The sequence below is a fragment of the Heterocephalus glaber genome, unplaced genomic scaffold (genome assembly GCF_053883595.1).
Source record: "Heterocephalus glaber isolate CG9 unplaced genomic scaffold, H.glaber_assembly_v1.0 deba00001569, whole genome shotgun sequence".
NCBI classification, from domain to species: Eukaryota; Metazoa; Chordata; class Mammalia; order Rodentia; family Bathyergidae; genus Heterocephalus; species Heterocephalus glaber.
The window spans coordinates 9189747-9214901 of NW_028258354.1; the positions used below are offsets into that span (position 1 = coordinate 9189747).

A 25155-nucleotide genomic window follows, 5' to 3' on the forward strand; every position below is an offset into this window, starting at 1 on the left:
TTAGGATTTCGACATATGAATTTGAGCAGAGGTGGACACAAGCATAGTCCATAGCAGACATATGTAATCATTTCATTGTTGCATTCAAACTCTGGGAATGCCTTTGAAACTCCCTTCAGGAACTATACAACATTGTTTTAATATCCTCCATGGTTTCATTCTTTCATAATATTTAATTTGGAAGAATAATCACTATTATTCAGAATCAAGTAAGATAATTAGATGTGTGATTACATTCAATAAAGCTAGATGAATTCAGGCATAATTGTTGTAATGGCAAGGACTAAGAACAAACCCAGCGATTCTGATCCTGGCTCAGCCATGGACAAAGTATGCAACCTAAATTTCCTTCCAGTTGTAGAATTCTTATCTAGTTTTCACTTGGAAGACAGAGAACTTGACCCCCAAGAGCATAAAATTCAGGAAATGTATATTTTTGCTATGGGAAGCAAAAGGAAACTTTATCCAACAACGTTAAGAGAACTCTGAATCACAGTAGAAAGCTGAACCAGTCACAGGGCAATTCTACAGCTGTGTCCTACAAGCTGTCTACCAATTCTGCCAGACAATTTGAACAGCAACACCAGACGCTACTGACGCGAAATTGCAGCCCTACTTCACAAGTTTGACACAGAAAATTCATTGAAATACTCAATTTTACAGCTCCTATTTGACAAAAGACTGCATACTCGTGTGCTTTCTTCTCGTATCACAGCAATTAAATATAGTTTTTTAAATACTTTTGTGGTAAGGTATATACAACAAAGGTTGCCATTTGAACCATTTCTAAATGCACAGTTGAATGCCATCCTTTACTGATGATGTTATGCAACCATTATCACTTTAAAAAAAAGAATACGTATAGTCACTCATCTATCAATGTAGCAAGTTCTAGGCCAAAGGGGGATTCTGTGTTGAACAAAAAAACGACGAGGTGTGTGGCTGTTTTTCTCCAAAGTTTCTATGTACATGCAGCCAGGGCTTTGGGAAGCCGCGCAGAGAAGCCGGCCTTCCAATCTATTTCCTGAATCAAAAATTGTCAAGCCGGGCGGGACCTGAGGTAAGGGCAGGGCCTTTGGGGGAAGGTTCCGGAGGCGGGGCCTAGTCGGGTGGGGCTCTGTTGTTGGGAGGCTGACCGTGGAGGCGGGGCTATATTTTGGCGGCTGTCTTGGGGGCGGGGGAATAGGCGGAGCTTTGTTTGTTAGAAGGCTGATCCCGGAGGCGGGGACCGGGCGGGGCTGTGTTTGGGGACATCCTGGGGCCGGGGAATTGGGCGGGGATATGCTGGGAGGCGGGCCCCGGAGGCGGGGACTGGGCGGGGATTGTGGGGAGGCCGCCCCCGCGGGCCGGGCCGGAGGAGCTCCGGGAGCAGGGGGCGGGAGGCTCTGCCGGGTCCCTCCTCCCCAACCCGGCCCCTCGCCGGACGCCGCCAGGCCGCGGGTTGCGGCTTCCCTTCACTCCTGGTCCCCAGGGTTGTGGCGGCCAGACCCGAAGCGGTTGAGTGGGATGCGGTTGACGCGGAAGCGGCTCTGCTCGTTTCTCATCGCTCTGTACTGCCTCTTCTCCTTCTACGCCGCCTACCACGTCTTCTTTGGGCCCCGCCGCTGGCCGCCGGCCGCGACCTCGCGGGGCCTCAGGAAAGGGGCGGCTCCGGCGCGGGAGAGGCGCGGCCGAGGTAGGGGAGGCGGGCCTGGGGCTGCTGGGTTCCCTGGGCCCCGGCTGTCGGGTCCAGTCCCTGCCCCGGCCCAGGGGCGCCCCTGGCCTCCGTCAGCCTTACTGGCAGCCCTGGGCTCGGGGTTGGAGGGTGACCTGGTCCTGTCCCGAGCTCACTGGCTGACCCCTGCCTCCAGCCCCGAGTCCGAGAGGCCCGCACTCCTTTAAAACTTGTGTTGAGAGTCCAAGAAATGCTCCAGGAGGCCGCAGATCGTGCTGGCCTTACAGTGTCTATGGACCTTGACGCAGTCTGCTCTGATGGTGCAGGAACTGGGAGACTGTGTCGCTTTACCTACTTGCTCCAGTCTCCGGTCCTGTTTTTTGTTTGAGACAAGGTGTTATTAAATTGCCCCCTGTCCAGTACGATTCAATTGGGTTCAGACTCAGTTTAATCTGTCCCTTTAAACAGAATTCTGCACTGCAGTATCTGAAACTGGTGGACACTACATTACGAATTGTGCATAGGCTATGTAGGTACAATCTATAAAGACTTGCAAAAGTTAAATCTGGCATGGTGGCACTTACACTTGAGCACCAGAGACAGGAGGATCTTGAGTTGGAGGCCAACCTGGACTGCATAGCAACAACTCATCTCTAAAAACACCGTGTAAATTGATCCAGCTATTTTTATTTTTGTGGGGGAGTTGTGACAGGTTTTTGCTATGTAGTGCAGGCTGGTCTTAAACTCACTATGTAGCCCCGGCTGGCCTCAAACTCGTGGTGATCCTCCTGCCTCAGCCTACCTACCGCATGCTGGTATTAGAGGCTTGCACCACTACTCCTGGTCGATCAAATTATTTTTAAAAGTTTTGTTTTGGAGAAAATACTTGACCTGTTTCATTTTAACAGTTTATTTGTAAGATCTTTCAGAGTAATGGTTTAATAACAATTGCTAGTTTCTTCTTTTTGATTGTGTGGGTTTAACCACCTCAAATTCAGTTGCTTTTTCACTCTGAAAAATTGAAGTTGGGATGAAATTGAAACTCTCAAACATCTAATTTAAATGACTTGCATTTATTTACAATAGCAGTTATACTTATTGGTAAACACTCTTACTCTTTTAAAAACAGAACAATCTACTTTGGGAAGTGAAGAGTGGAATCCTTGGGAAGGAGATGAAAAAAATGAGCACAGACATAGAGTTAAAACTAACCTTCAAATATTAAATAAATCCATGAAAGGAAAAGCAGACCACAGAGTACAAATCTGGGGCAAAGCTGCCATTGGTAAGATAATGTACAAAGACATGTGAAAAACATTGTAAAATTCACTTTAAAATGCATTTTAATGTAGTTTACCAAGGGAATCATGATTTTTTTTTCACTTACTCTCAGTCTTTCTCCTTGCCCACTAGACAACATCTGTGTACACGCACTCCATCATTGGTCTTCAGCAGAACACAGCTTCATTTGTAGATGCAGAGTAGATTGTGTAGAAACATTATATGAAATGTATGTGTCAACTGAATTTTCATGAGGTGGTGTATTTATTGGACACTTGGTACACATGTGCAAGATGTGATCCTGCCCTTAATGGCCAAACAAGTTTGGTAAGCACTGAACAGAACAAAGTTAAATAAAGTCCTTCTCTGCAGGCCTTTCTCAGTGCCGGTGTCCATAGGGGATATGATACATCGTTGACTAAGTCATGATTGACCACAGGAGTATTTCTGCTCTGAGTATCACGTGATTCTAGTATTCCAGGATATATACTATTCTCAATTAGAGAATTGGGTCCTTGGTGAAGGCTAGAAGAATTGGAAAGAATTTAGTGAATAAGAAGGAGCTTTATTTGGCCTTTGAACATGAGTTGGATTTATTACAATAAGGAATATGAATAATAAGTACCAAATGAAAGTGAACAGAGCATAGTGCCTGATTCATGGTGTTTCATAAATTAATTTATGCTTGCATGCAAATATATACCCTTAAAGATTACTTCTGACCTCTAAATTTCAAGTACCCAGACCCAGGCTTGTAATCAAGTTCTAGCAATCTTTTTAAAAACATAAACTCTCCAATATTGATTTCTTCCTTTAAGACTCTTCCACATTCCCATTCTGGTTTTTTATTTTACCTCTTAACAAATTTTTTGTTTCTAGACCTTTTGCTTCTCAAGCTAATAAGCACAGAATAACCAGATGAATTTTATCAGATGCTCCTTTTTCAATTTATTCTCCAAATAGTCAAAGGATATCAGTTTATAGACATTCCTAGTCAAAAACGAAAAAAATGGAAGTAAAAAGGAGTTACTAGTCCAAGCAGTTTTGAAATTCAGCCTGGCAAACTCCATTAAGACTTAAGGCCTGAGAATAATCTCTGGTTTGCAACTTTGCCTTCTGGCCTCTCAGCCCCATGCGTAGAGTCGTCCTTTCTTTTTTGTGGAACATAACACATGATTGTAGCTCAGTAGTTTTATCAGTCTTATTTCCTGCTGGGAGAATTCTGGGAGCCCAGCAGCCTTCACTCATTTCAACCTCTCTCTGTCACTTTTAGTCTGAGGTTTCTGCTACTATAACAGTATCAAGAATCTGGTCTCCAATGTATTCCACAAGGATTCACTCAGTTAGACAAGAAGCTCACAGATCTTTCCTGAATAATTCCATCTCTGTTTCTGGCCTCTACTGAAATAGTTGAAAAGATCCATAAATCACACGCATAATGTCTTCCAAGAGCCCTTTATGTGAATAACTATCCTGATATGATCCTTGTGAAACACTAGCAGAAAGTTGCCTCCCCACATCATTGGCCTTCCTGATAGTTAATCTACTCTTACAATCTGGATAATCCAAGAATATTCCGAATCTTCCAATTCTGGGGCTATTTTTGCAGAACATTTCTTCTCTCTTTCACTCTTTTCTGTTACATTTTATAATAATAAGCAAGAAGTAATTACAATAATAATAAGCAAGAAGTGTTACATTTTTAACACTTTGCTTAGAAATCTCTTCCACTAAATATGCACATTTACCACTTATAAATTCTGCTTTACACATAATGCAGGCCTCAATTCAGCTAAGCTTTTTCTGTTATAAGGACCCTCTTTCCTCCAGTTGCTAATAACCCATTGCTCATTTCCTTCTAATCCTTCACCAGCATTGCCTTTAACTACCAACAATCTGCTTATGACAATTTAGATATTTTCAAAGGCAATATAGGTTTTCTTTACTGTGTTCCTCACTTTCTTCTGAGTCTTCACTAGCTGAGCCATTAACATGTATTTCTACCTTCAATCTGTTCAATGCAGTCTAATCTAGAATTTTTTAAATTATGTTCAAAATTCTTCCAGCCTTTCCTCATTTCTCAATTCCAAACCACTTCCACATTTTAAAGTATTTGTTATAGTACCATCTTCCAGGCACCATACATTATCTACATAATCTGTAGTTTCCAAAACAAATTACTACAACTTTACTATCCTACTTCTGTAAAGACTAAAGTCTAAAGTGTCCCTGAAGCTGTGCTTTGGAGGCTTTATAGCAGAATCTCTTTTCTCAAATTTTACGGTTCCTAGACACTACACACTTTCTTTGATTTATGGCCCGGCATAATTCTGACCTCTGTTTCTGGCTGGGCATCTTCCCTCTCTCTGACCTTCCTACCTCCTCCTTGTGAGGATCCTGGTGATAACATAGAATCTCCCAGATGATCCCCAATAATCTTTCCACCTCAGCATCTTTAACTTAATGATATTAAGTTAAACTTAAGTATCTTTTGCCATGTAAGATAACATATTCACAAATTGGAGATTAGGACATGGAAATCTTTGAGGGGAAGCATTATTCAGTTCACCACATTTGGAAAGACTTATCTGATTGACCAAGTTTTCATATGTAATTTTTTGGAAATCTTTTAGTGCCAGGATATAATGAGAATGGAACAAAATACACCTTTTGGTGTAACTAAAAACAAGGTTCTCAAAGAAGTTAGGTGATCTCATTATTGCCTCAGTGTGTGCTGCTGCTGCTATCTTCTATTCTTAAAGCTTTCATTCAGATGAAATTATCATAAAACTTCAAGGGCTCCCCTATGGAGAAAAGATGAAGTAGCATTTGCAAAGGGCATCATACAGTCAGGGAAGTAGGTTCAAGGAGAGGAGGTATTATCTCCTTGACATTGAATGCTTATCTCTGAGCTTCTCTGGTTGTATTTGGCCCAATTTTAATTCCTCTATTTTGTTATAAAAATAATTCTAGCCAGGGATTTAACTCAGTGGTTTGGCCGCCTGCGCAAGGACCCAAGTTTGATCCCTGGTACAAAAGAAAAAAAAATTCTAATTATATATATTTTTTGTAATGTAATGTATTTCATTTCAGAATAAAACAGGTAATAAGAGTCCAGTGATATTAGGAGGTTTCTCAAATCTAGAGAAAGGGAGGTTATTTCTTTAATATAATCCATGGTTTAGCCACATTTTACACTGACAACCCCTGAATTTTCTCTCCTACATTAGCTGCCATATTGCTGATTTTGACCATTTGCTTGGTAGCACTGCCTGCCAGCTGACTAGAGGGTGTACATTCTGATTTCATAGTCAAATATATGAAACACCAGAACATAAGCTCTTCTCACACAGTCAGGTATACAAAAAAATAAATGTTTTATGTTTTATGTCTTTGTTTTTTAATTATCAGGTTTGTATCTCTGGGAGCATATTTTTGAAGGCTTACTTGATTCCACTGATGTGACCGCTCAGTGGAGAGAAGGAAAGTCAATTGTAGGAAGAACACATTACAGGTATTGGTTGTACAACAGTAACCTTTGTCATGTTGCTATATTTTACATAATATTTTTATAAAACATTTCCATTTTAGCTAGTGAAAATACAGAAATAAATCTTGTGAATGTATATTCATAGTTAAAGTTTACTTGACTAATTCCTAGTGAAATTGTATGTTACAAAATACTTCTCCTTTTGTCTCTTTTATTTTTATTTGACTATATGGAAAGTTCATGCTTCATATTTTGTAAAATTTGTTTGGTAAGGAGCATTAAACATTTCATACAGGGCTGGGGATTTAGCTCAGTGATTCCACCGCCTGCCTCACAAACGCAAGGTCCCAAGTTCGATCCCTGGAACCTCCCCCCCAAAAAATTTCATACTTCAGTGTTAATACATAAACCTAAAAGTATTTTTTTCATATAATGGTCATGTTCACTTTTTATAATATTCAGGTGGTATCAAAGTTGTTGCTATCACTGTTGAAATTTTCATTTACTAAAACATACAGGGCCAGGGATTTAGCTCTGGTTCTGCCACCTGCCTCGCAAGCACAAGGACCCAAGTTCGATCCCCAATACCAAATAAATAAATAAAACATACATATGAGGGGCCGGGGATTTAGCTCAGTGGTTCCACCACCTGCCTCACAAGCGCAAGGTCCCGAATTCGATCCCTGGTAACAAAAAAACAAAACAAGACAAAAAAAGTACATGAGTTCTCTCATGATTTAATGAAATGGATTAGTTTTTCTGCAGTACTTAGAAATCTTTTTTTTTTTTTAAGATTCAGTAAAAACCACTGTTTTGCAAAGACTTTGGGGGATTTTTTTTTCATAAAATTTTTAGCAGTGACTATAATTTTTTAGTATTTCCAAATATAATTAATATCATTTAGAAAAGTTATAATTTCATCACACAAAATGTTTTATTAAAGTTTGCTTTCTTATTGAAATAATTATTTTTAAAAAGCTTATTTCATGTAAAAATTACATTGTTGGGCGTAAATATATGAACCAAAGGTTCTAGTTTGTATTAGGATGCCATTTCTTTACAACTAAAATCCAGAGAGAAAAAGCTATGATTTCATTTGAATTTTCACTGTTGCTCTTATTCTTTATTTACTTTATTCATACTTAAAAATCAATTTTGTTGTGTGTATCATCTCAAAGAAATCATACTTGAAAAATAAGTAGGTTTTGAAATCATCATTAGTAATGATTATTTTTCCTTTCATTTTCAGGCTTCTGTTGTTCTATTGTAGATCTTATATATAGTCCTAAATTTACAGTAGTTGGATTTGAGTGTTTGAAAGTAAATGTGTATTGTGTGTCTAAAACTCACATTTTGAAAAATAAATAAATAAAACTCACATTTTGGATTTGGAAAGCAGATATGTGGTTTGTGTACACAGCTCAGTGGCAGAGCCAGCTTGCCTGGTGCGTGCACATCCCTGAGTTCTCACTCCACCTCTGCCAAAAAATAGGAAATATGTGTTATTAGTCTAACAGTTCTACCCATAATATGTAGTATTTTCAGAAAGAATTATTGAAAATTCATAAAGAAGTTAATATCTTTTAGCTCAGAATTATATAATATTACCAAAAGATTTGAGCAAACAGCATTAACTCCCAAAAGCACACCTAACGTGCTTGAAATTTTCATGCAGAATTTTATAGTATGATCAAAAAGCAATGCTATTTCCTCTTAGGATTTAAAAGAACTGTGTACTCAAGTAAGTTCACCATTGTAGCAATTTTTTTAAAGCAGCTTATTAAAATTTTAGGCTCATGAAAAGTTAGTGTGCATAATATACTTACCCAAAACTAATAAACCTCTAGGTAATTCCAAGTTTTTATTTGAATCAAGTTACATAGGTACTAACTTAAATGCTTCAACTTAAATTTCGTATCCTTATTTGACCAAAAATAAATCAACGTAATAGTTCACCTTGAAAATAATAGAAAAGTCTCTAAATCTTGTCATTATACTTGTTACAAATAAGCATAACATTTCATTTAAATTTACAGACCATTTATATTATTTAATTTTAGCCTCATGATAATTCTAAGGAACTAGTATAAAATATATTATCAGCGTTCCAGGGTTCGTCAGGCTCAGGAATGCTAATTCTTATCAATTCACAGGTCCAAAGAATGTAATCCAAAAGACAAGTAAATAACTGAGGATGGAAATAGAATTGCCAGTCAGGCATCTGCTGGTACTAGCTTCACTGGTATGTTTCTTTCCATACAAGCAGGCTACAAGTCATGCCTTCCATATTTGATTAAATATGCTGTCAAAGCATGGGACGTAATTATATGTAGTGCTTCCAACTCCAGTTGTTTCAGAAGGTAAGAAATAGTTCTCCACACTCACCACTGAGTCAGCAACATCATACGTAATTTGAGTTCAGGATCTGAACACATGCAAGGGAAACTGAACTGATCAGCCTGATGAAGCCCTGTCACCTCTAGGCATTGTAGCAGTGTGGCTAATTTATTTTTATTTTTATTTTTTTGGTACCAGGGATCCAACTCAGGACCCTGGGCTTGCGAGGCAGGCACAGGCACCACTGAGCCAGATCCCCGGCCCTGTGGCTAATTTATTAACAGCAGAGGCAGACTATTCCAACTCTGCCACTCAGCTGTCTGACCTCAGTTTGTTAACCTCTCTGTGCCAGGGTTTCCTCAAGGTTAAAAGAAGGCTAATAATGATTCCTATTTCACAAGATAGTTTTAAAGATTACATGCATTAATAGATGCACAGTACTTAGAACAGTATCTGGCACATAATAATCACCATACAAATCCTTTGACCATTTTTAGAGTTACTTAAATAGGTACTGCAAAATCACCTTCACTCTCAGCTCTTTCTTTTCTGTTTCCTTTACTATCTAACACCTCTTCATCAAGTACCTCCCCACATATACTTTATTGACACATATTAATGTGTTCAGTTAGGTAATGTGCTAGCTTGACACCCAGACCCATTCTGTCTCTCTCTTTTTTCTTTTTTTGAGACAGGGTCTCACTATGTAGTTATGTAGTTTGAGTTGTCTTGAATTTGCTATGTAGTCTAGGCTAGCCTCAAACTCACAGCAATCCTCCTGCCTGTCCCCCGAGTGCTAGGATTACAGGGATGTACCACCACATCTTTCCCATTCTATCTCCTGAAGGAACTTTTTCTATTACTTTGCCTGCTATTACACATGGAACATGTTCATTTTTAATTTCCTAAGAGTAACCTTACTTCTCATCATGGCCCTTGTTCATCTCCCAAACACTTCCCTCAGAAATATATAATTTCCATAAGTAGGCATTATCATAGGATAAAAAATGTCCACTGATTTGATAAAAGCTAGATTCTAAATTATTTATTAATTCACTGTTATGAAGATTTCATTGTGGCATTTTCTTTTATTCTTCTTTTGTTTGTTTTGCTGTGAGACAGGATCTTGCTATGTAATTCAGACTGGCCTTGAACTCATCATATATCCAGGCTGGCCTTGAACTAGCAGCAGTTCTCCTGTCTCAGCCTCCAGAGTGCAGGGATTATAGGGATCCACCAGGACAATGGGCTTCATTATGATATTTTCAATGAGCATCTGCTAATCATTAAAAAGTTTAACTTATTTGCAAAGATCTTAGTAGAATAAAATAATATCTGATCCTTTTTAATTTTTATTACCACATGTTTGCAGTACATAATGTTTACATTCATCATGGGGATTTGGTACATGTGCTTAACACATCTTGATTCTTTGTGTGTGTGTGTGGTACTAGGAATCAAACTGAGGACCTTGCACTTGCCAGGCAGGCACGGAGCCACTGAGCTATATCCCTGGCCCACATCTTGATTCTTTTTACTTTCCCTTGCCCTCCAATTCCTCCTCTCTCCCTGCATCTCTTTGTCCCCTTCCAATTTGCAAAAACTCTTATCTCCCTCTTTCCTATTATCTTTTTATTTTGCTCTTTATTTATATTTTGGGCTTCTCATATAAAAGAAACCATGCAATATTTAAACCTGTGCATCTAATTTATTTCATTTAACATTATTTTCTCAAGGTGCTTCCAGTTTCCTATAAATGACTCAAGTTTATCCTTCCTTATATTGTGGCTTTCTTTGCCTCTTCTGATCAGTTTTGGCTTGACATCCCCTTTGTCTGAAAATAATACAGCTACTGGGCCGGGGATTTAGCTCAGTGGTTCTGCTGCCTGCCTCGCAAGCGCAAGGTCCCTGGTACCAAAAAAAAAAAAAAATAGTATAGCTACTCCTTGTTTTCAGGCTTCTGTTTCATAGAATATTGTTTTCCATCCTTTAATTTTTTTGTCTTTGAATATCTTTTTCGGTTAAATGTGTTTCTTATATACAGCATATCATTGGGCTTTGTTTCTTGATCTATCTGCCAAACTCTGTCTTTTGATTGGGGAGTTTTACCAGTAACATTGCATTGCGAGTTATTACTGAAAGACATTCATTAATTCCTGTCGTTGCATTATTTTCCTGTTGCTGATTCCTTTTTGGCATTGTTGGCTTTATTGTCTCTACAATTTTTTTGAGCATTGGTGTGGTGGTCATGAATTTCTTAAGATGCTCTTTGTCATCGGAATACTTTATTTCTCCATCTATTTTGAAAGATGGTTTTATAGGATATATCACTCTGGGTTGGAAGTTGTTTTCTTTTTTTTCTTTTTTTTTTTTTGGTACTGGGGATCAAACTTGGGACCTTGTGCTTGTGAGGCAGGCACTAGAACCACTGAGCTAAATCCCCGGCCCTGAAGTTGTTTTCTTTTAGGGTTCAAAACACTTCACTCCAAGATCTCCTGGCCTTTTAAAGTTTGTGTTCAGAAGTCTACTATAATTCTAATGGGTTGCCTATGATGTGTTATGGAGAGGTTCTTTTCTGATTATGGTTATTTGGGTTTCTATGTTTCACTTATTGTATATTAAATTCTTTCCCCATAATTGGAATGTTTTCTGCTATGTTTTTTTTTTTTTTTTTTTTGAGACAGCTCTCACTATGTAGTTTAGACTGGCCTTGAATTCACTATGTAACCTAGGCTGGCCTCAGACTCATGGCAATTCTCCTGCCTCAGCCTGCCAAGTGCTGGGATTACAGGTGTGCACCAATACACCCAGCTAGCTTGTTTTTAAGATATCTATTGAGTAAATGGCAACCTGCATCAGCCCCCAAGATTGAACCACATCCATTAATTTGAGGGGGGGAGAGTGCAGTGTAATTGCCCTAGAACCAAGTTATCCAGAAATGAACCAAAGCATTGTTGATGATACAAAGATAAACCAGATATTGGCTTACAGTAAATACCAATTAATAGCAATAAGTATTCTACCATGGCAGTAGTAACAAAATCAGCAACAGTAACAGATTCAAAGACAAACTGGATATTGACAGACCTAAAGACCTATAAAAGCTACTACTGTACCACCCTTAGCAATAGAAAAGAGCTCTGTAATAACAGTATAGACACAAACACAAACCAAATATTGACATATAGAAAATATGTACTAAATACAACTATACCACCATTAACAATAGAAAAGATTTCATTAATAGTGTAGAGCCAACTAAATATCTAAGGATTAATAAAGCTTAATAGTAATACTAATAAAAATGGAAGGGAAGGGGAAAATTGAAAGAGTAAAATTTGAAAAATAAAAGGAAAATGAGTAGGAAGAAAGAAAAGTGAGATAAAGGATCCAGTTAAGGAGTAACAGAAAATTAATAGAATTTGGTGAAAGTAACAGAAGAGATCAAGAAAGAAAAAGTGAACAAAAGAAAGAAATCAAAAAAGGGGGAAAAAGAGAAAAAAACAATGAAGAAAAAGAAATGAGTCCAAAAGGTTCCTCTCTGTTTTTGAATGAGCGGTATCTCTCCAGGGTCTGCAGTATTGGAATCCACCAGACATGGGGGAGGGATAGTGAGTCACCACCATCTCCTGTTTTGCTTCCACACTCAAGTTTTTAATGTGTGAATGCTGAGTCCTGCCCTGTATTTTCTTCTGGCCGTGGGCAGTCTTTGGTGTCCTTCCTAGGGTTGTGTTCACTCCAGCTGCTCTCAGGTTCCATATCCCTCTGTGTGCCTCAAGTCACTGCTTTCTTCATCTCCCTTTACAGCCTGTGGGTTTGTGAGGTTCTCCCCCAGCTCCAGAGGCTCCTCTGCCTGTACACCACAGGCTGTGGCAACCATCCAAGCCTACGTGTATCCCTGGTCACGCTGGCATATATCTATGCTGGATATAGGCAGCAGGGCAGGATGGACAGGGTGAAAGTCTGGACTGCATGCCAACACTTTCAGACCCAGCCCTCTCTGAAAACCACAGATGACTAGCCTGGCTTCTCACCAAGGAGAGCAGCACTCCATTGTCCTTCCCAGACTGTGTTTAAACTTCTCAGTGGGTCTGTATCTCAGCCTATGCCCTCTCCATGACTGTCTCTTGTGGACATCTCCCATCCTGTCACTGGTGACATTGGTGGCGAACCTATGGCATGTGTGCCTCACAGGGCACACAGAGCCTGCTCTGTGATGATATCATCAGTTGTATGAGTTGGTTTTTCTAAACTAAAACCTCAGTATTCAGGTTTAATTGCAGTGTTGGCACTTTTCAATAAATAAGTGGGTTTTGGGTTACAGGTTGGGCCCTTGGTCTCTAGAAGGTTCGCCATCAGTGGTGTAGAGTCATGGCAGTAACACTGACCATGATAGCCAGGTGAATTGTAGCAGCTACTCAACTGTAAGGGCCACTATCAGAAATATGTGTACTATTTCTCAGTGTATTAAGCAAAAAAATATAGAGAATTTAATGGCTGACAATCATGTGACTGCCTACATTGTGCACCTGTCATCCAAGACATTTCTCAGAGTACTGGGTACTTTCACATCAGTAATTCACGAAGTATAATAATGGTACATACAATATTTGTTCAGTAACACTTGCTGAATTTAGAAAGCCTGGAACTGGGGCCAGGGATTTAGCTCAGTGGTCCTTCCGCCTGCCTCGCAAGTGCAAGATCCTAAGTTCAATCCCCAGTACCAAAAAAAGAATGGAACTAATACTGAATTCTAAAAATACATAGTTTTCACAGGGAGCTTTAGAACTAAATATGTGAATGATTTTCTCTGGCCTTTCTAAATATTGCAAATATTGGAAGGAAATTTTTTAACTGAGCAAAGCAGAAGAAAATTATTGAAAATTATGTTATCAATAAATAAATGTATGTTAGAAATCTAGAAAAGCAAATCATTTTTTAAATTCTGTATATGAGCTCTTTAAATGTTTATTCTTTAGTTAATGCAGTTTAATGATGATGCTTAACCAATAACCTTAGTAAATTAAGTATACTTAGTAAACTAAATAAATAATTTACTAATAAACACAGTAAACTAAAATGTAGCACTTGTCATGCTTAAATATACTATAATATCTCATAATAAGCCTCACTGTAATGTGTAGCAAGAAAGTTTCTACTAAAATGAATTTTTATAAATTGATTCATATTTTAAATGCAGTACAACTTAAATTCATAGAGCAAATACTTACCCAAAGAAAATTGTTACTTGAATATATATTCAACATTTACTGTGTACTAAAGTTAATACTAATAAATATAAACAAATAGTTAATGCTTACTAAGTTCTAAAGATTTCAAAATGAATGAAATGCACTTTTCTAACATCGTGGAATTTACTGACTTGAGTTTGAAACAAAAATAAATTGTCATATTTCATTGTGGTAGTTGTTAGGGAACAGAAGAAGGGCAATTAACTCAATCCTTATGTTGGGATTGTGGGACCTCCAGAGAACAGTTCCATAGAGGAGGAAACAGCTGCTGGGTCTTTAAAATGGAGAGGAGTTAGCAAAGCAGAGCGAGAAGGAATTATATTCACCTAGCTGAGGTGACATCAGAGGTCCAGAATTGATAAACCTGTGCATGGAATTGGAAGCCATTCAATATCCTAGAGCATAGGGCAAAGGAAGGGACGGAGCAGGGGTCAGGTCACAGTGGACCCTGTGTGTGCCATGCTAAGGCTCTTGAACTTTATGGTTGCTGGTGAATAGCAACTGAAGCTGATTAAGTAGTATAGTCATAATGTCTTCTGAATGTGTACATATTTCTCTGAGAGCCATGTGGAAAGATGATTTGAAAGAGACACTGGGCATAAGAAAAGCAGATGGGAAACTGGAAGTATGTCCACTCCTTTTTAGCCTACTACTCAACACCTACCTGACCCCCTCTTTCTCAGCAAACAGACATGCCTCCTGTTTGATCAGCAAAGTTGAAGACATTCATAATTATCTCCCTTAACTAGCTGCTCTAACATTTAGCTGCTCTATCTGACCCTGCACCCATTCTGTACAGTTCATGCTGTATAAAATATTTTTATCTATTGGGTTTTTTCTATATAAATACAATGTATTTCTAGTTATTGAGGGAGTATAATTAAAAGGTCTAAGATATTCTGAATTTTAAAATTTTTTGTGATATAGAAAAGTATAAAGTTTAAGTTTTCTGACTGAATTATAAAATGTCTTAATGTTTTTAACTGACAAGATTTTATTTAAAAGTTCAGGATTCAAAATTTACAAGCTCATTTATTATTAAAATTAGAGGTTTTTTAAAGCTAGATGTATAATTAAAAAGACTAATAAGTGGATATGATAATAACTTGGAATATTCAGAACAAGTAGATTTTTAATCACTTGTAATTCTGTTTTCTTGGAATTTCAAAAGTGAAGGTTCTACAGTTAGCATTTTGTCATGTCTAATTCTAGGCTCCTTTCTATTTATATTATTAAATTATACTGTAAATACAGTTCTGTTTCTTGCTTTTTACAGACTCATAGCTAACATTTATTAAGGGGCGACTCTGTGCCAGATATTGTATTAAAGTGTTTTGTAAACACTGTTTTTATCTCCTATCGTGTGTGTGTGTGTGTGTGTGTGTGTGTGTGTGTACTAAGGATTGAAGCCAAGGCCTTCACACTGAACTACATCCCCAGCCTATTTCTTTATTTTCTATTTTGAGACAAGGTCTTCCTTAGTCACTAAGTCACCCACATGGGATCAAACACACAATCTTCTAGCCTCCCACAGTATTCCCCACTGTACCTGGCTGCCTTTTATCTTTATAACCCACTGGTTCTCCCCAGCTAAGTTAGTTCTCCTGCCTGTACATAACCTCATCCTCTGTGTATGTCTTTGAACCCCAAGCTTCTCTGCCTCTGTCTTTGTTCACATCACTTATATCCCAGGCTTTATGCCCTCTCCTGGTTCCCCTTTCATTGGAACTCAGCATTGCCATCACAGGCTGTGCAGCTAACGTCTGATTTCCCAAACGCAAAATGGGGAAATAATGTATCCTGCAGAGCTGTTGTGGGGATAGTGATAACCTATGCAGTGTTTGTGTATCATGTATAGAAAAGACATTGGAAAGCCAGGTGGGTGGCACACCCCTGTAATCCCAGCACTTGGGAGGCTGAGGCAGGAGGATCCCAGTGAGTTCGAGGCTAGCCTGGGCTACATAGTGAGTTTGAGGCCAGCCTGAAATACATACCAAGACACTGTCTCAAAAAATCAAAAAAAAGAAAAAGAAAGAAAAGAAAAGACATTGGAAAAGTATTAGTTTTTAATCCCAAGCAATAAAAGCAGGAGTTTGGTATATTTGTGTTAGAGATTAAGATTCTAGCAAGATACAAAGAAATGGTTCAAGAACTCAGATTTTAAAGACTCCAGGATCGGTTTGATTAATTTTAAGATGAATTTAATGATTTTAGAGTTAATAAATAATAGTTAAAGGCTGTCCCAGGCAACATATGATATGAAAATATGAGTTATGAAGCATGTCTATTCCTTTTTGGTTTTGGTACTGGGGATCGAACTCAGAACCTTGCGCTTTTGAGGCAGGTGGCAGAACCACTGAGCTAAATCCCCAGCACATGTCTATTCCTTTTATGAAATGTTTTTAAATAGTGAAAAACAGAGGAATACAATACATTTCCTTGCAAAACTAAGAAATTGCAGCTCTCTGTCATTTGCTTTGATATTTAACTTTCCCCTTAAAAGAATTAAATATTTCCAGCTGGACATGGTGGTACACTCCTGTAATCCCAGCACTCTGGTAGGCTGAGACAGGCGAGTTGTAAGTTCAAACCCAGCCTGGGGAACTTAGCAAGACCCTATGTCAAAAGTAAAGCAGGCTAGAGTGGTGGGGTGTGGCACCCACCATGACCCAACAGGGCGCGGCGCTGCAGAACTACAACGAGCTGGTCAAATGCATCGAGGACCTGTGTCAGAAGCAGGAGGAGCTGTGCAAGCAGATACAGCAGGAGGAGGAGGAGAAGCAGTGGCTGCAGAACAAGGTGAGGCAGTTGACAGAGAAGCTGGCCCACATCAACGAGAACCTGGCAGGCAAGATCACCTCTCAGAATGGTTTTACTGCTCCATCATGGAGACGGAGGCCACCTACCTCAAGATCCTGGAGCGCTCACAGACTCTGCTTCGTGTCCTGAAGAAAGAGGCTGGGAACCTGACCAAAGCCACAGCTTCATACTAAACGAGCAGTGGAGCAAGGATAGCTAACAAGGCTGGGTGGGCCAGGCTGTCTCTGCTGTGCCTATGACGACTCAGCCCCCCACACATCTGCCTTGAAGCATCTTTGTTCTTCATGATGAAAGCTGCCTTCCCACATTTCAGATGCCCAGAGCAGCAGCTGCATTGCCGCCGGCCTTGGGTGACAAGAGCTCTTGGCACAGCCCATGGGTGGAGTCTTCACTCTACCCACTTGGGGTACAGGACAGTGGGCTCTAGGTCCGCTCCACATGGAGCCTCTGAGGGCCCTCTGGTGTGCCAGAGAGGTCTTGGTTCTAGTCTAGACTCATCACTGTGGAACTCTTCACTTTGTCCCTTCTCAGCTAGTGGGGACCCAGGTTCGGACAAGTGAGAGAGGGTGCCTCCTTCACCCCAGATTCCAAATCTCAGGTCCTGCCCCCATGGCCTATGACTATATCAATAAAAGCTAAGTAAAGAAAGGGCTGAGGATGTAGCTCAGTGTGATCTGCAGTACCACAATCATTCAATCAGTATTTCCAATAAAAATGAAGTTCTCTCTGCTGTTACTCAGTCTTTTTCCTCTTCCTTCCTTTTCAGAGGCAATCATTGTGAATTTGATGTGTATCTTCCCATTCATTTTTGTGTTGTTGGTTTTTTTTTGAGATAGGGTCTTGCTATGTAGTTCAGCCTGGCCTTGAACTCTTTATAGCCCAAACTCACAGGGATCCTCCTGCCTTAGCCTCCTAAATCCTTGGATTACAGGCGTGGGCTACTACACCCATTGAAATTTTTATATTTATGCTGATACTAGGTATATAAGTATTTTTATGTACTTTTCAAATTTATATAAAATTATCATATTGTAGGATTGTTATGAAGCTTGCTTGCTTTCTTCATTATGAGACCTAACCTTCATGGAATATTTAAATGAAGTTAGAGAAACAAAAACGTTCTCACATTCTGATTACCTTATTTCCATAAATGATCTGTCTCCAGCCATAGCTTCCCATTAATCTACAGCCATGTTTCCTCATCCAAACTTATTCCAAAGAACTTGTATTATAGAAATTTCATTTCTAGAGAAAATACGCATTAAATCTCAGTGTGGATTTCTTAAAAATGACTAACAACTTATGATGACAAATTACCTTTGTTCTATTTTGATTGTCTTACTTTTGGTTTGTCATTTTCAACAGTTTCATTACTGGTCCCGCTGTAGTCCCGGGGTACTTCTCTGCTGATGTGAATAATGTGGTCCTGGTTTTAAACGGAAGAGAGAAAGCAAAGGTCTTCTATGCCACCCAGTGGTTACTTTACGCGCAGAACTTAGTACAGTCTCAAAAACTCCAGCACGTTGCTGTTGTTCTGCTGGGAAATGAACACTGCGATAATGACTGGATGGCCCAGTTCCTCAAAAGCAATGGCGGCTTTGTGGAGCTGCTGTTCATCATATACGACAGCCCCTGGATCAACGATGCAGATGTGTTTCAGTGGCCTTTAGGAGTAGCAACGTAAGTATGAAATATGTTTAAAGGTTTCTAGACTCTTGAGATGTGAATTTCTCAATCAGGAAGATTGTGTTTTAAATTGTAATGAATGTGGGCTGGGGATTTAGCTCAGTGGTTCGGTCACCTGCCTCGCAAGCACAAAGTCCCGAGTTTGATCCCCGGTACCAAAAAAAAAAATTTTTTTATTTTTGGTACCGGGGATCGAATTTGGGTCCTTGCGCCTGCGCACCAGGGGGTGAAACCACTGAGCTAAATCCCCGGCCAATAAATGTAATTTTTCTGGGATCAATGAACTCAGAGGCCAGAGACAGTCTTTTCTAAAGGTAAAAAATAGAGCATTGTCTCATGCTTCAGTGACAATATTTGTATTTTATCCTTTTATAGGAGAACAAATGAGTTACTTATTGTTTTAAAACCCCAAGGAGTACCCTAAAAAGATGTTTACCAAAGAATTAATAGTGATAGTATATAACTCACAGTTTAGAATTACTATTAGGGCAGTGTTATTATATCAAGAGGACACTATGCCCTTGGATTTGGAATGGCTGGATTTGCACAAATCCCTTCTGTAAAAGGTTACTTAAATTATAACTAATGCCTCCCAAGCACAAGGTCCTAAGTTCCATCCCCAGTACCAAAAAAAAAAGAAAAGAAAGAAAGAAAGAAAATAAATTATAACTAATATTTTCTCAATACAGTCTTTCCCTAGCTATAAAATGGAAAACATGCCAGGTGTGGTGGTGTATACCTGTAATCTCAGGTCTTGGGAGGCTGAGGCAGGAGGATTGCTGTGAGTTGGAGGCCAGCCTGGGCTACTTAGTGAGTTCAGGGCCACCATGAACCACAGTGACAGCCTGTCTCAAAAGAAAAAGGGGGGGGGGACATCTTTTGTCTGTATGCTAATAAAAGGTTTTTAATGAAAGGCAAGTTGACTTTAAGACAAATTGCCACTAGTACAAAAAAACTTCCTGAAGGCAGAGATTTTTTTTCACTTTTGTTCACTGCTCCATCCATAGACCCTAAAACAGTACCTACGCACAGTAGGCATTCAGTAAATATTTGTTGGGTGGGTGAAATATCTCACCAGCATGATTTTGGAATCAGACATTCATTATTCATTATTCTATCACCGTTACCAGATGTAGCTTTAGATTGCTGCCTAGTTAAGCTGCACCAGTATCACCAGAAAGCATCCTATTGAAACATAGTCCCAGGCCTGTTTTCACAGTATTCTGACTCATAGGTTTGGGGTTGGTTTTTGCTAAGTACATCCAGACTAAAAGTCCTCTGATAAATCTATCCCTTGAGAAGAGACTATATTTGTAAAGTATTTTGAAACATTTTACTTTTTCACAATAATATTACATATCTATTCATACAGCATAAGATGGAAACTCATGCTAATTCTGGTATTGCTGGGTTAGGCCAACATAGTTCTTGAAGATCAATAGTTATCAACTAGGAGCAATCTTGTCCCCACAAGGTATTTAGCAATATCTAGAAACATGTTTGATGGTCACAAATGAAGGAAGAAGGTTGTCACAGCTGGCAGCTGAAGGGTAGGACAGGGTTGCTGCTAAACACCCACAGTGTAGGAACAGGCTCCACAACAAAAACTCAGGCCCCAGTGTCAGGAATGCTGAGGTTCGAAACCTTGTTACAGACTAATGGTTATGATAAACTTTGTTCTCCTATGAAGGATATATTTCAGACACACAGTTTTGTCCTTCTTATTCTCAAATTCCCATAAGAACAGGGCACTTGAGTAGGCCTACCTTATATGGCATACAAGGCGTTTGTTTGTTTTTGTTTGTTTGTGGTTTGTGGGTTTTGGTGGGGTTTTTTTAACAGGATATCTCTATGAGTTCAGGCTGGCCTTGAACTCACTATAGCACTATAGCCCAGGCTGGCCTCAAGCTCACAGTAATCCTCCTCCCTCAGCCTCCCAAGTGCTAGGATTACAGGCTTATGTCACCGCACCTGGCTGGGGGTTTTTTTGTGTGTTTTTATTTGTTTTAATCTATTTGAAAAGCTCTTGGGAACAGTAATACATATTCTATAATGTTTCTCTTTTTTCTCTTTCCTTTTTTAAACAAACAAATGATTATATATGTCTGTGGGGTATAATATAGTATCTTGGTATGTGTTTTCAATGTGAAATGTTTAAATCATGCTAGCAAATTCAGCAATTCACATACCGTTTTTTGTGATAAATATTTGTAAATCTTTTTTTTACCAATTTTAAGTATAGAATGCATAGTAACAATTCTTTATGATAGATTGATAAACCTTATTCCTCCTAAGTGAAACTTTTTATCCTTTGATCAAAATCTCCCTTCCCAAAATATTCAGTAATCTTCCTATCACCTGGCTAACACATTAAATTATGATCATTGTGAAAGTTAAAGAGCATTTATATTTTGAAAGTCTTGAATTCAACATGCCTAACAACTGCAGATGAGTAATATGAGTTGTGAAAATACAATGAATATTTAAATTTTTAAAAAATTTTTACAGTAAAAGACACACTACCATTAACTTCACTCGAAACACTCCCATCACTTCAAACACACATCCCATCATCACTGCCACTTTCTGAAGCATCTCTGGAAGTCTTCTTTTGTGTTTTTAGTTGCACTGTGGTAACTGCCTCAGTGTCCTGAGTCAATTCAGACATTTACCTTTCATGATCATTTTGACTTTGGGGAAGAATCGGAAGCCACACAGTACCAGATCTAGTGAATGTGGTGCATGAGGACACACAGTAATGTTTTTACAAGCCTGCCTTTCTGTTAGATGGCACTTGGCAGCATCATTTTTATCACATCTTATAAAGACACCAAAAAAGGAGTTGCTTCAAAAAGTGGCAAGAACAATGCAATAAGAGTGTTTCAAGCAATGGGGAGTACAGTATTTTGTGTGGTGTGTGAGTTACTTTTCTCATTGCTGAGAAAAATACCTGGGGAAAGGTTTATTTGGCTTACAGTTCATAGATGTTTCAATCCATAATGGACTGGCGCCAAGGCAGGGTGGCACAGGGCAGGAGGCAACAGTTCATGGAGGCCAGAAGATAGCAAAAGCAAGAAAAAAACTTAACAGCATGTTTCTGCCGCTTTTTTCTAGCCTACTGGGCTTAGGGTGGTGCCAGACCAATCAATGGACTGATTTAGTAATCACACACCCTTAATACCAGCATCACACACTCTAGATTCAGCCACCTCTGAAAAAGCCACTTTGGAGGGACATCTACACCCAAACCATAACAAGTGAGATTAAAGGCAATGTGTCTTTTACTGTAATAAAATTTTTTAGTTATATGTTCACCGTATATTTTGATTGCACCTTGTCGACATTAAAGAATGCCAAAAACAGAAGACTTTAGCCACAAAGTGTTTATAACATTTTCATAAAGACATACCAATGGGAAAAAAGTTTTGAATCAGTAAATTCAGGGACTTTTCCAGAGTAAGATATTTTTTCAAAGAAAGTTACAACCTATAAAAAATGCTGGCAGGGGCGTGGAGAGAAAGGAACCCTTCTCCATTGATGGTGGGAGTGCAGACTGGTGCAACCACTGTGGAAATCAGTATTGAGACACCTCAAAGAACTAGGACTAGAGGTCCCATTTGACCCAGCTATTCCCCTACTGGGTATCTTTCCCAAAGAATTAAAAGAATCATACCACAGCAATATATGTGCTCCTGTGTTTATAGCGGCACAGTTTGTAATAGCTAAAGCTTGGAAACAACCCAAGTGCCCATCAACTGGAAACTGGATAAAGAAGATGTGTTTTTTTATATAAAATGGAGTACTACTCAGCCATAAAGAATGAGAAACTAGAGTCATTTATAGCTAAATGGATGCACATTGAGGCCATACTCTTAAGTGAAATAAATAGGACACACATGTGTAAATACCGAATAGTTTCTCTAGTGTGAGAAACTGAAAGTGTAAATAAGGGTTAAAATGATTAAAATGAATAATTGATAATTTGAAATAGGAAAAGTTCCAAAGGTATAGGGGTGGCGGGAGGGAAAGGGGAAAGGGAAGAAGGGAAAGGAAAAATTATGAGAAAGAAAAAAAAATGGAAACAAAGTCTATGTAAATAGGGAAGGGTGATGGGGGTGAAAGGCACATAGGTAATGGGGAAAAAATAAGAACCAAGATGCATCATGTTCAGGTACAAACACCCAATGATAAATGTAAACATATTGTATACCTAAAATGTACCAATTAATATATAAATAAAAAAAAGAAAGTTACAACCTAAAACTTAGAAATAATGTTTTAAGTCTCTTCTGTACACATAGTGCTACCTAAGAAGTTGCATTATGAAGATTTTTGCCAATCCTGTATCATATATTAACTCATGTACTTGTTTTTGTAGTTATAGGAATTTTCCTGTGGTGGAAGCAAGTTGGTCAATGGTGTATGATGAGAGGCCATACTTATGTAATTTCTTAGGAACTGTTTATAAAAATTCATCTAGACAGGCGCTAATGAACATTTTGAAACAAGATGGGTACGATAAGCGTTGTTGGATTTCAGCAAGAGAACAGTAAGTTCTGTTTTCTTGACTCATCTGTTTTGTTCTCCAGTCTGAAAATAGCTTTATTTTGCAAGCAAAGAGGTTTTAAAGAGGCAATGTTAACTCCATTTATACCACTGTTTCCCCAGAAGATACATTGATAATTAAAGCTGTGCAGAGACCTTGGCTATATACATTTATACCAGAGAAACCCTCCTATGGCTATAGTTCCTATTAAAGAACACCAAAACTGTCATTTGCAAATGTCATGTTAAGGTTTCCTCAATAATATTTCTAATCAGACGTGGCAACAGGAGACTCTCAAAGCCAGTAAGGTCTTTTGTTCTTCCCTAAGATGTTCAGGCCAGTTCAATCTGCCAAGACTCACCTGCAATACTCTTCATATATCCAGGAACCTGACACCATCCTGAGGAAAAGGACCATGTATTCTCTGAGTCCTCAGATCTAACATATTTAACATAGGCTCTTGTACGTGGTAGGACTGGGATAAACTGTGAGTGGATGGATGGAATGATGGGTAATCTTAATCGGATTAATTTTCTTCCATCTTTTACATAATAATCAGGATATAGGTGTTCATGGAATGAAGTAATCTTATATTGTTTTTAAGTAAACAAATAAAATTTAAATAAATGGAATATAAAGCAGAGTCATCAGAGAAGTAATGCAGTAAAAATATCCTTCTAGATATAGGATTGTGGGGAAGTGTGCTGTACTGGGGATTGAACCCAGGGCCTTTGCATTGAGCTGTATCCCAGCTCATTTCATTTTTTATTTTGAAACAGAGCCTCGCTAACTGGACATTGAGAAAATAGATGTTGAGTTAATATTATTTATTTAGAAATTTAATGGGTACTGCCATATTTTTAAAATGTGCAGCTGTAAAATGTTCAAATTTTTAAATATTTTTAAGAAATTTTTAGCTGTCCTCTCTATGATGTTTTTGCCATTTCCTATAACTGACATTAAAAGATAAAATGTCACCTTTCAGGAGAGATATGCTTAGTAAAGTAAAATCTGCAGTTGTTTTTTTCTTATACTCTAGATGGCAGCCTCAGGAAACCAACAAAAGTCTTAAGAATTACCAAGACGCTTTGCTTCAGAGCGACCTCACGCTGTGCCCGGCCGGAGTCAACACAGAATGCTACAGGATCTACGAGGCCTGCTCGTTTGGCTCCGTTCCAGTGGTGGAAGACGTGATGACGGCTGGCAAATGCGGAAACACATCTGCTCACCATCGCGCTCCTCTGCACCTGCTCAAGTCCATGGGCGCTCCCTTTATCTTTATTAAGAACTGGAAGGAACTTCCTGGTATTTTAGAAAAAGAGAAAACTATAAAGGTACAAGAAAAGATTCAAAGACGAAAAATGTTACTTCAGTGGTATCAACACTTCAAAACAGAACTAAAAATGAAATTTACTGATATTTTACAAAGTTCATTTTTAATGACTAATAAAGGTTAACTTAATTATGATGTGAGATAGATGTGATGTTTTTAAAATAATACATAGTGTGTGAATATGTGTGTGTGTGTGTGTGTGTTTATAAATGTCCTTTAAAGTACCCTGGGAAATGCTAGGTTATGTATGTAACATTGACCAAGTGTTGCCCTTATTGGACCACTTCTATGTACAAGCTAAAAATGAGGGCAAAATGTTACTCAGATTCATTTCTACAAAGTTGAGTGATTCAGTGTTTATCAACTTTCCTCACGCATTTAAACCCACCCTGTGGAATGGTAGTTACCAGGAGCTGGAGCATTTGGATGGGTAGCTTTAAGGATCAGTGTGGTCAAAGAAAACAAAATTCCAGTTAGGAGGAATAAGTTAATAAGCTCTGTTGTACAACATGATGACTATTTTAATAACAATATAGCCTTAAAATGCTAAGAATGGACATTAAGTGATAACTGTCTGAGGTACAGTAGTACATATGTTAATTAGCTAGATTGGTCTGTCTACCGCCAGGAATGGTGGTGCACACCTATAATCACAGCTGTATGGGAGGCTGAGGCAAAAGGATGGCAAGATCCAGGCCAGCCTGGGCAACTTAGTGAGATCTTATCTCAAGAAGGGGTAGGAATGTGGCTTAGTGG

The 25155-nt window shown here is 38.7% G+C and overlaps 1 protein-coding gene and 1 pseudogene across 3 annotated transcripts; both read left to right on the forward strand.

Moving 5' to 3' along the window:
- The first annotated feature begins 1335 nt into the window (after positions 1-1335).
- On the forward strand, positions 1336-24539 carry Rxylt1 (ribitol xylosyltransferase 1). 3 transcript variants are annotated; one of them, XM_087192238.1, is made up of 6 exons: positions 1341-1675; positions 2784-2939; positions 6347-6449; positions 18200-18514; positions 22899-23069; positions 24106-24539. In XM_087192238.1, exons 1-6 carry the CDS (start codon positions 1507-1509, stop codon positions 24521-24523), a joined length of 1332 nt encoding a protein of 443 aa, XP_087048364.1. In that variant the 5' UTR covers positions 1341-1506; the 3' UTR covers positions 24524-24539. The 3 variants fall into 3 exon arrangements, with proteins under 3 accessions (XP_021097149.2, XP_087048364.1, XP_087048365.1); XM_021241490.2 differs by lacking the exon at positions 22899-23069 and having other exon boundaries at positions 1336-1675; XM_087192239.1 differs by lacking the exon at positions 2784-2939.
- LOC147823726 (microtubule nucleation factor SSNA1 pseudogene) lies at positions 16505-17188 on the forward strand (annotated as a pseudogene).
- Positions 24540-25155: the final 616 nt, after the last annotated feature.

What these genes read in the sequence shown, in the direction of transcription:
- Rxylt1 (XM_087192238.1), top strand. Translation starts at nt 1,507, where the DNA reads ATGCGGTTGACGCGGAAGCGGCTCTGCTCGTTTCTCATCGCTCTGTAC. An exon ending in CTGGGGCAAAGCTGCCATTG is followed by an intron (nt 2,940 to 6,346) that starts GTAAGATAATGT and finishes TTTAATTATCAG; the next exon opens with GTTTGTATCTCTGGGAGCAT. An exon ending in TGGCCTTTAGGAGTAGCAAC is followed by an intron (nt 18,515 to 22,898) that starts GTAAGTATGAAA and finishes TTGTTTTTGTAG; the next exon opens with TTATAGGAATTTTCCTGTGG.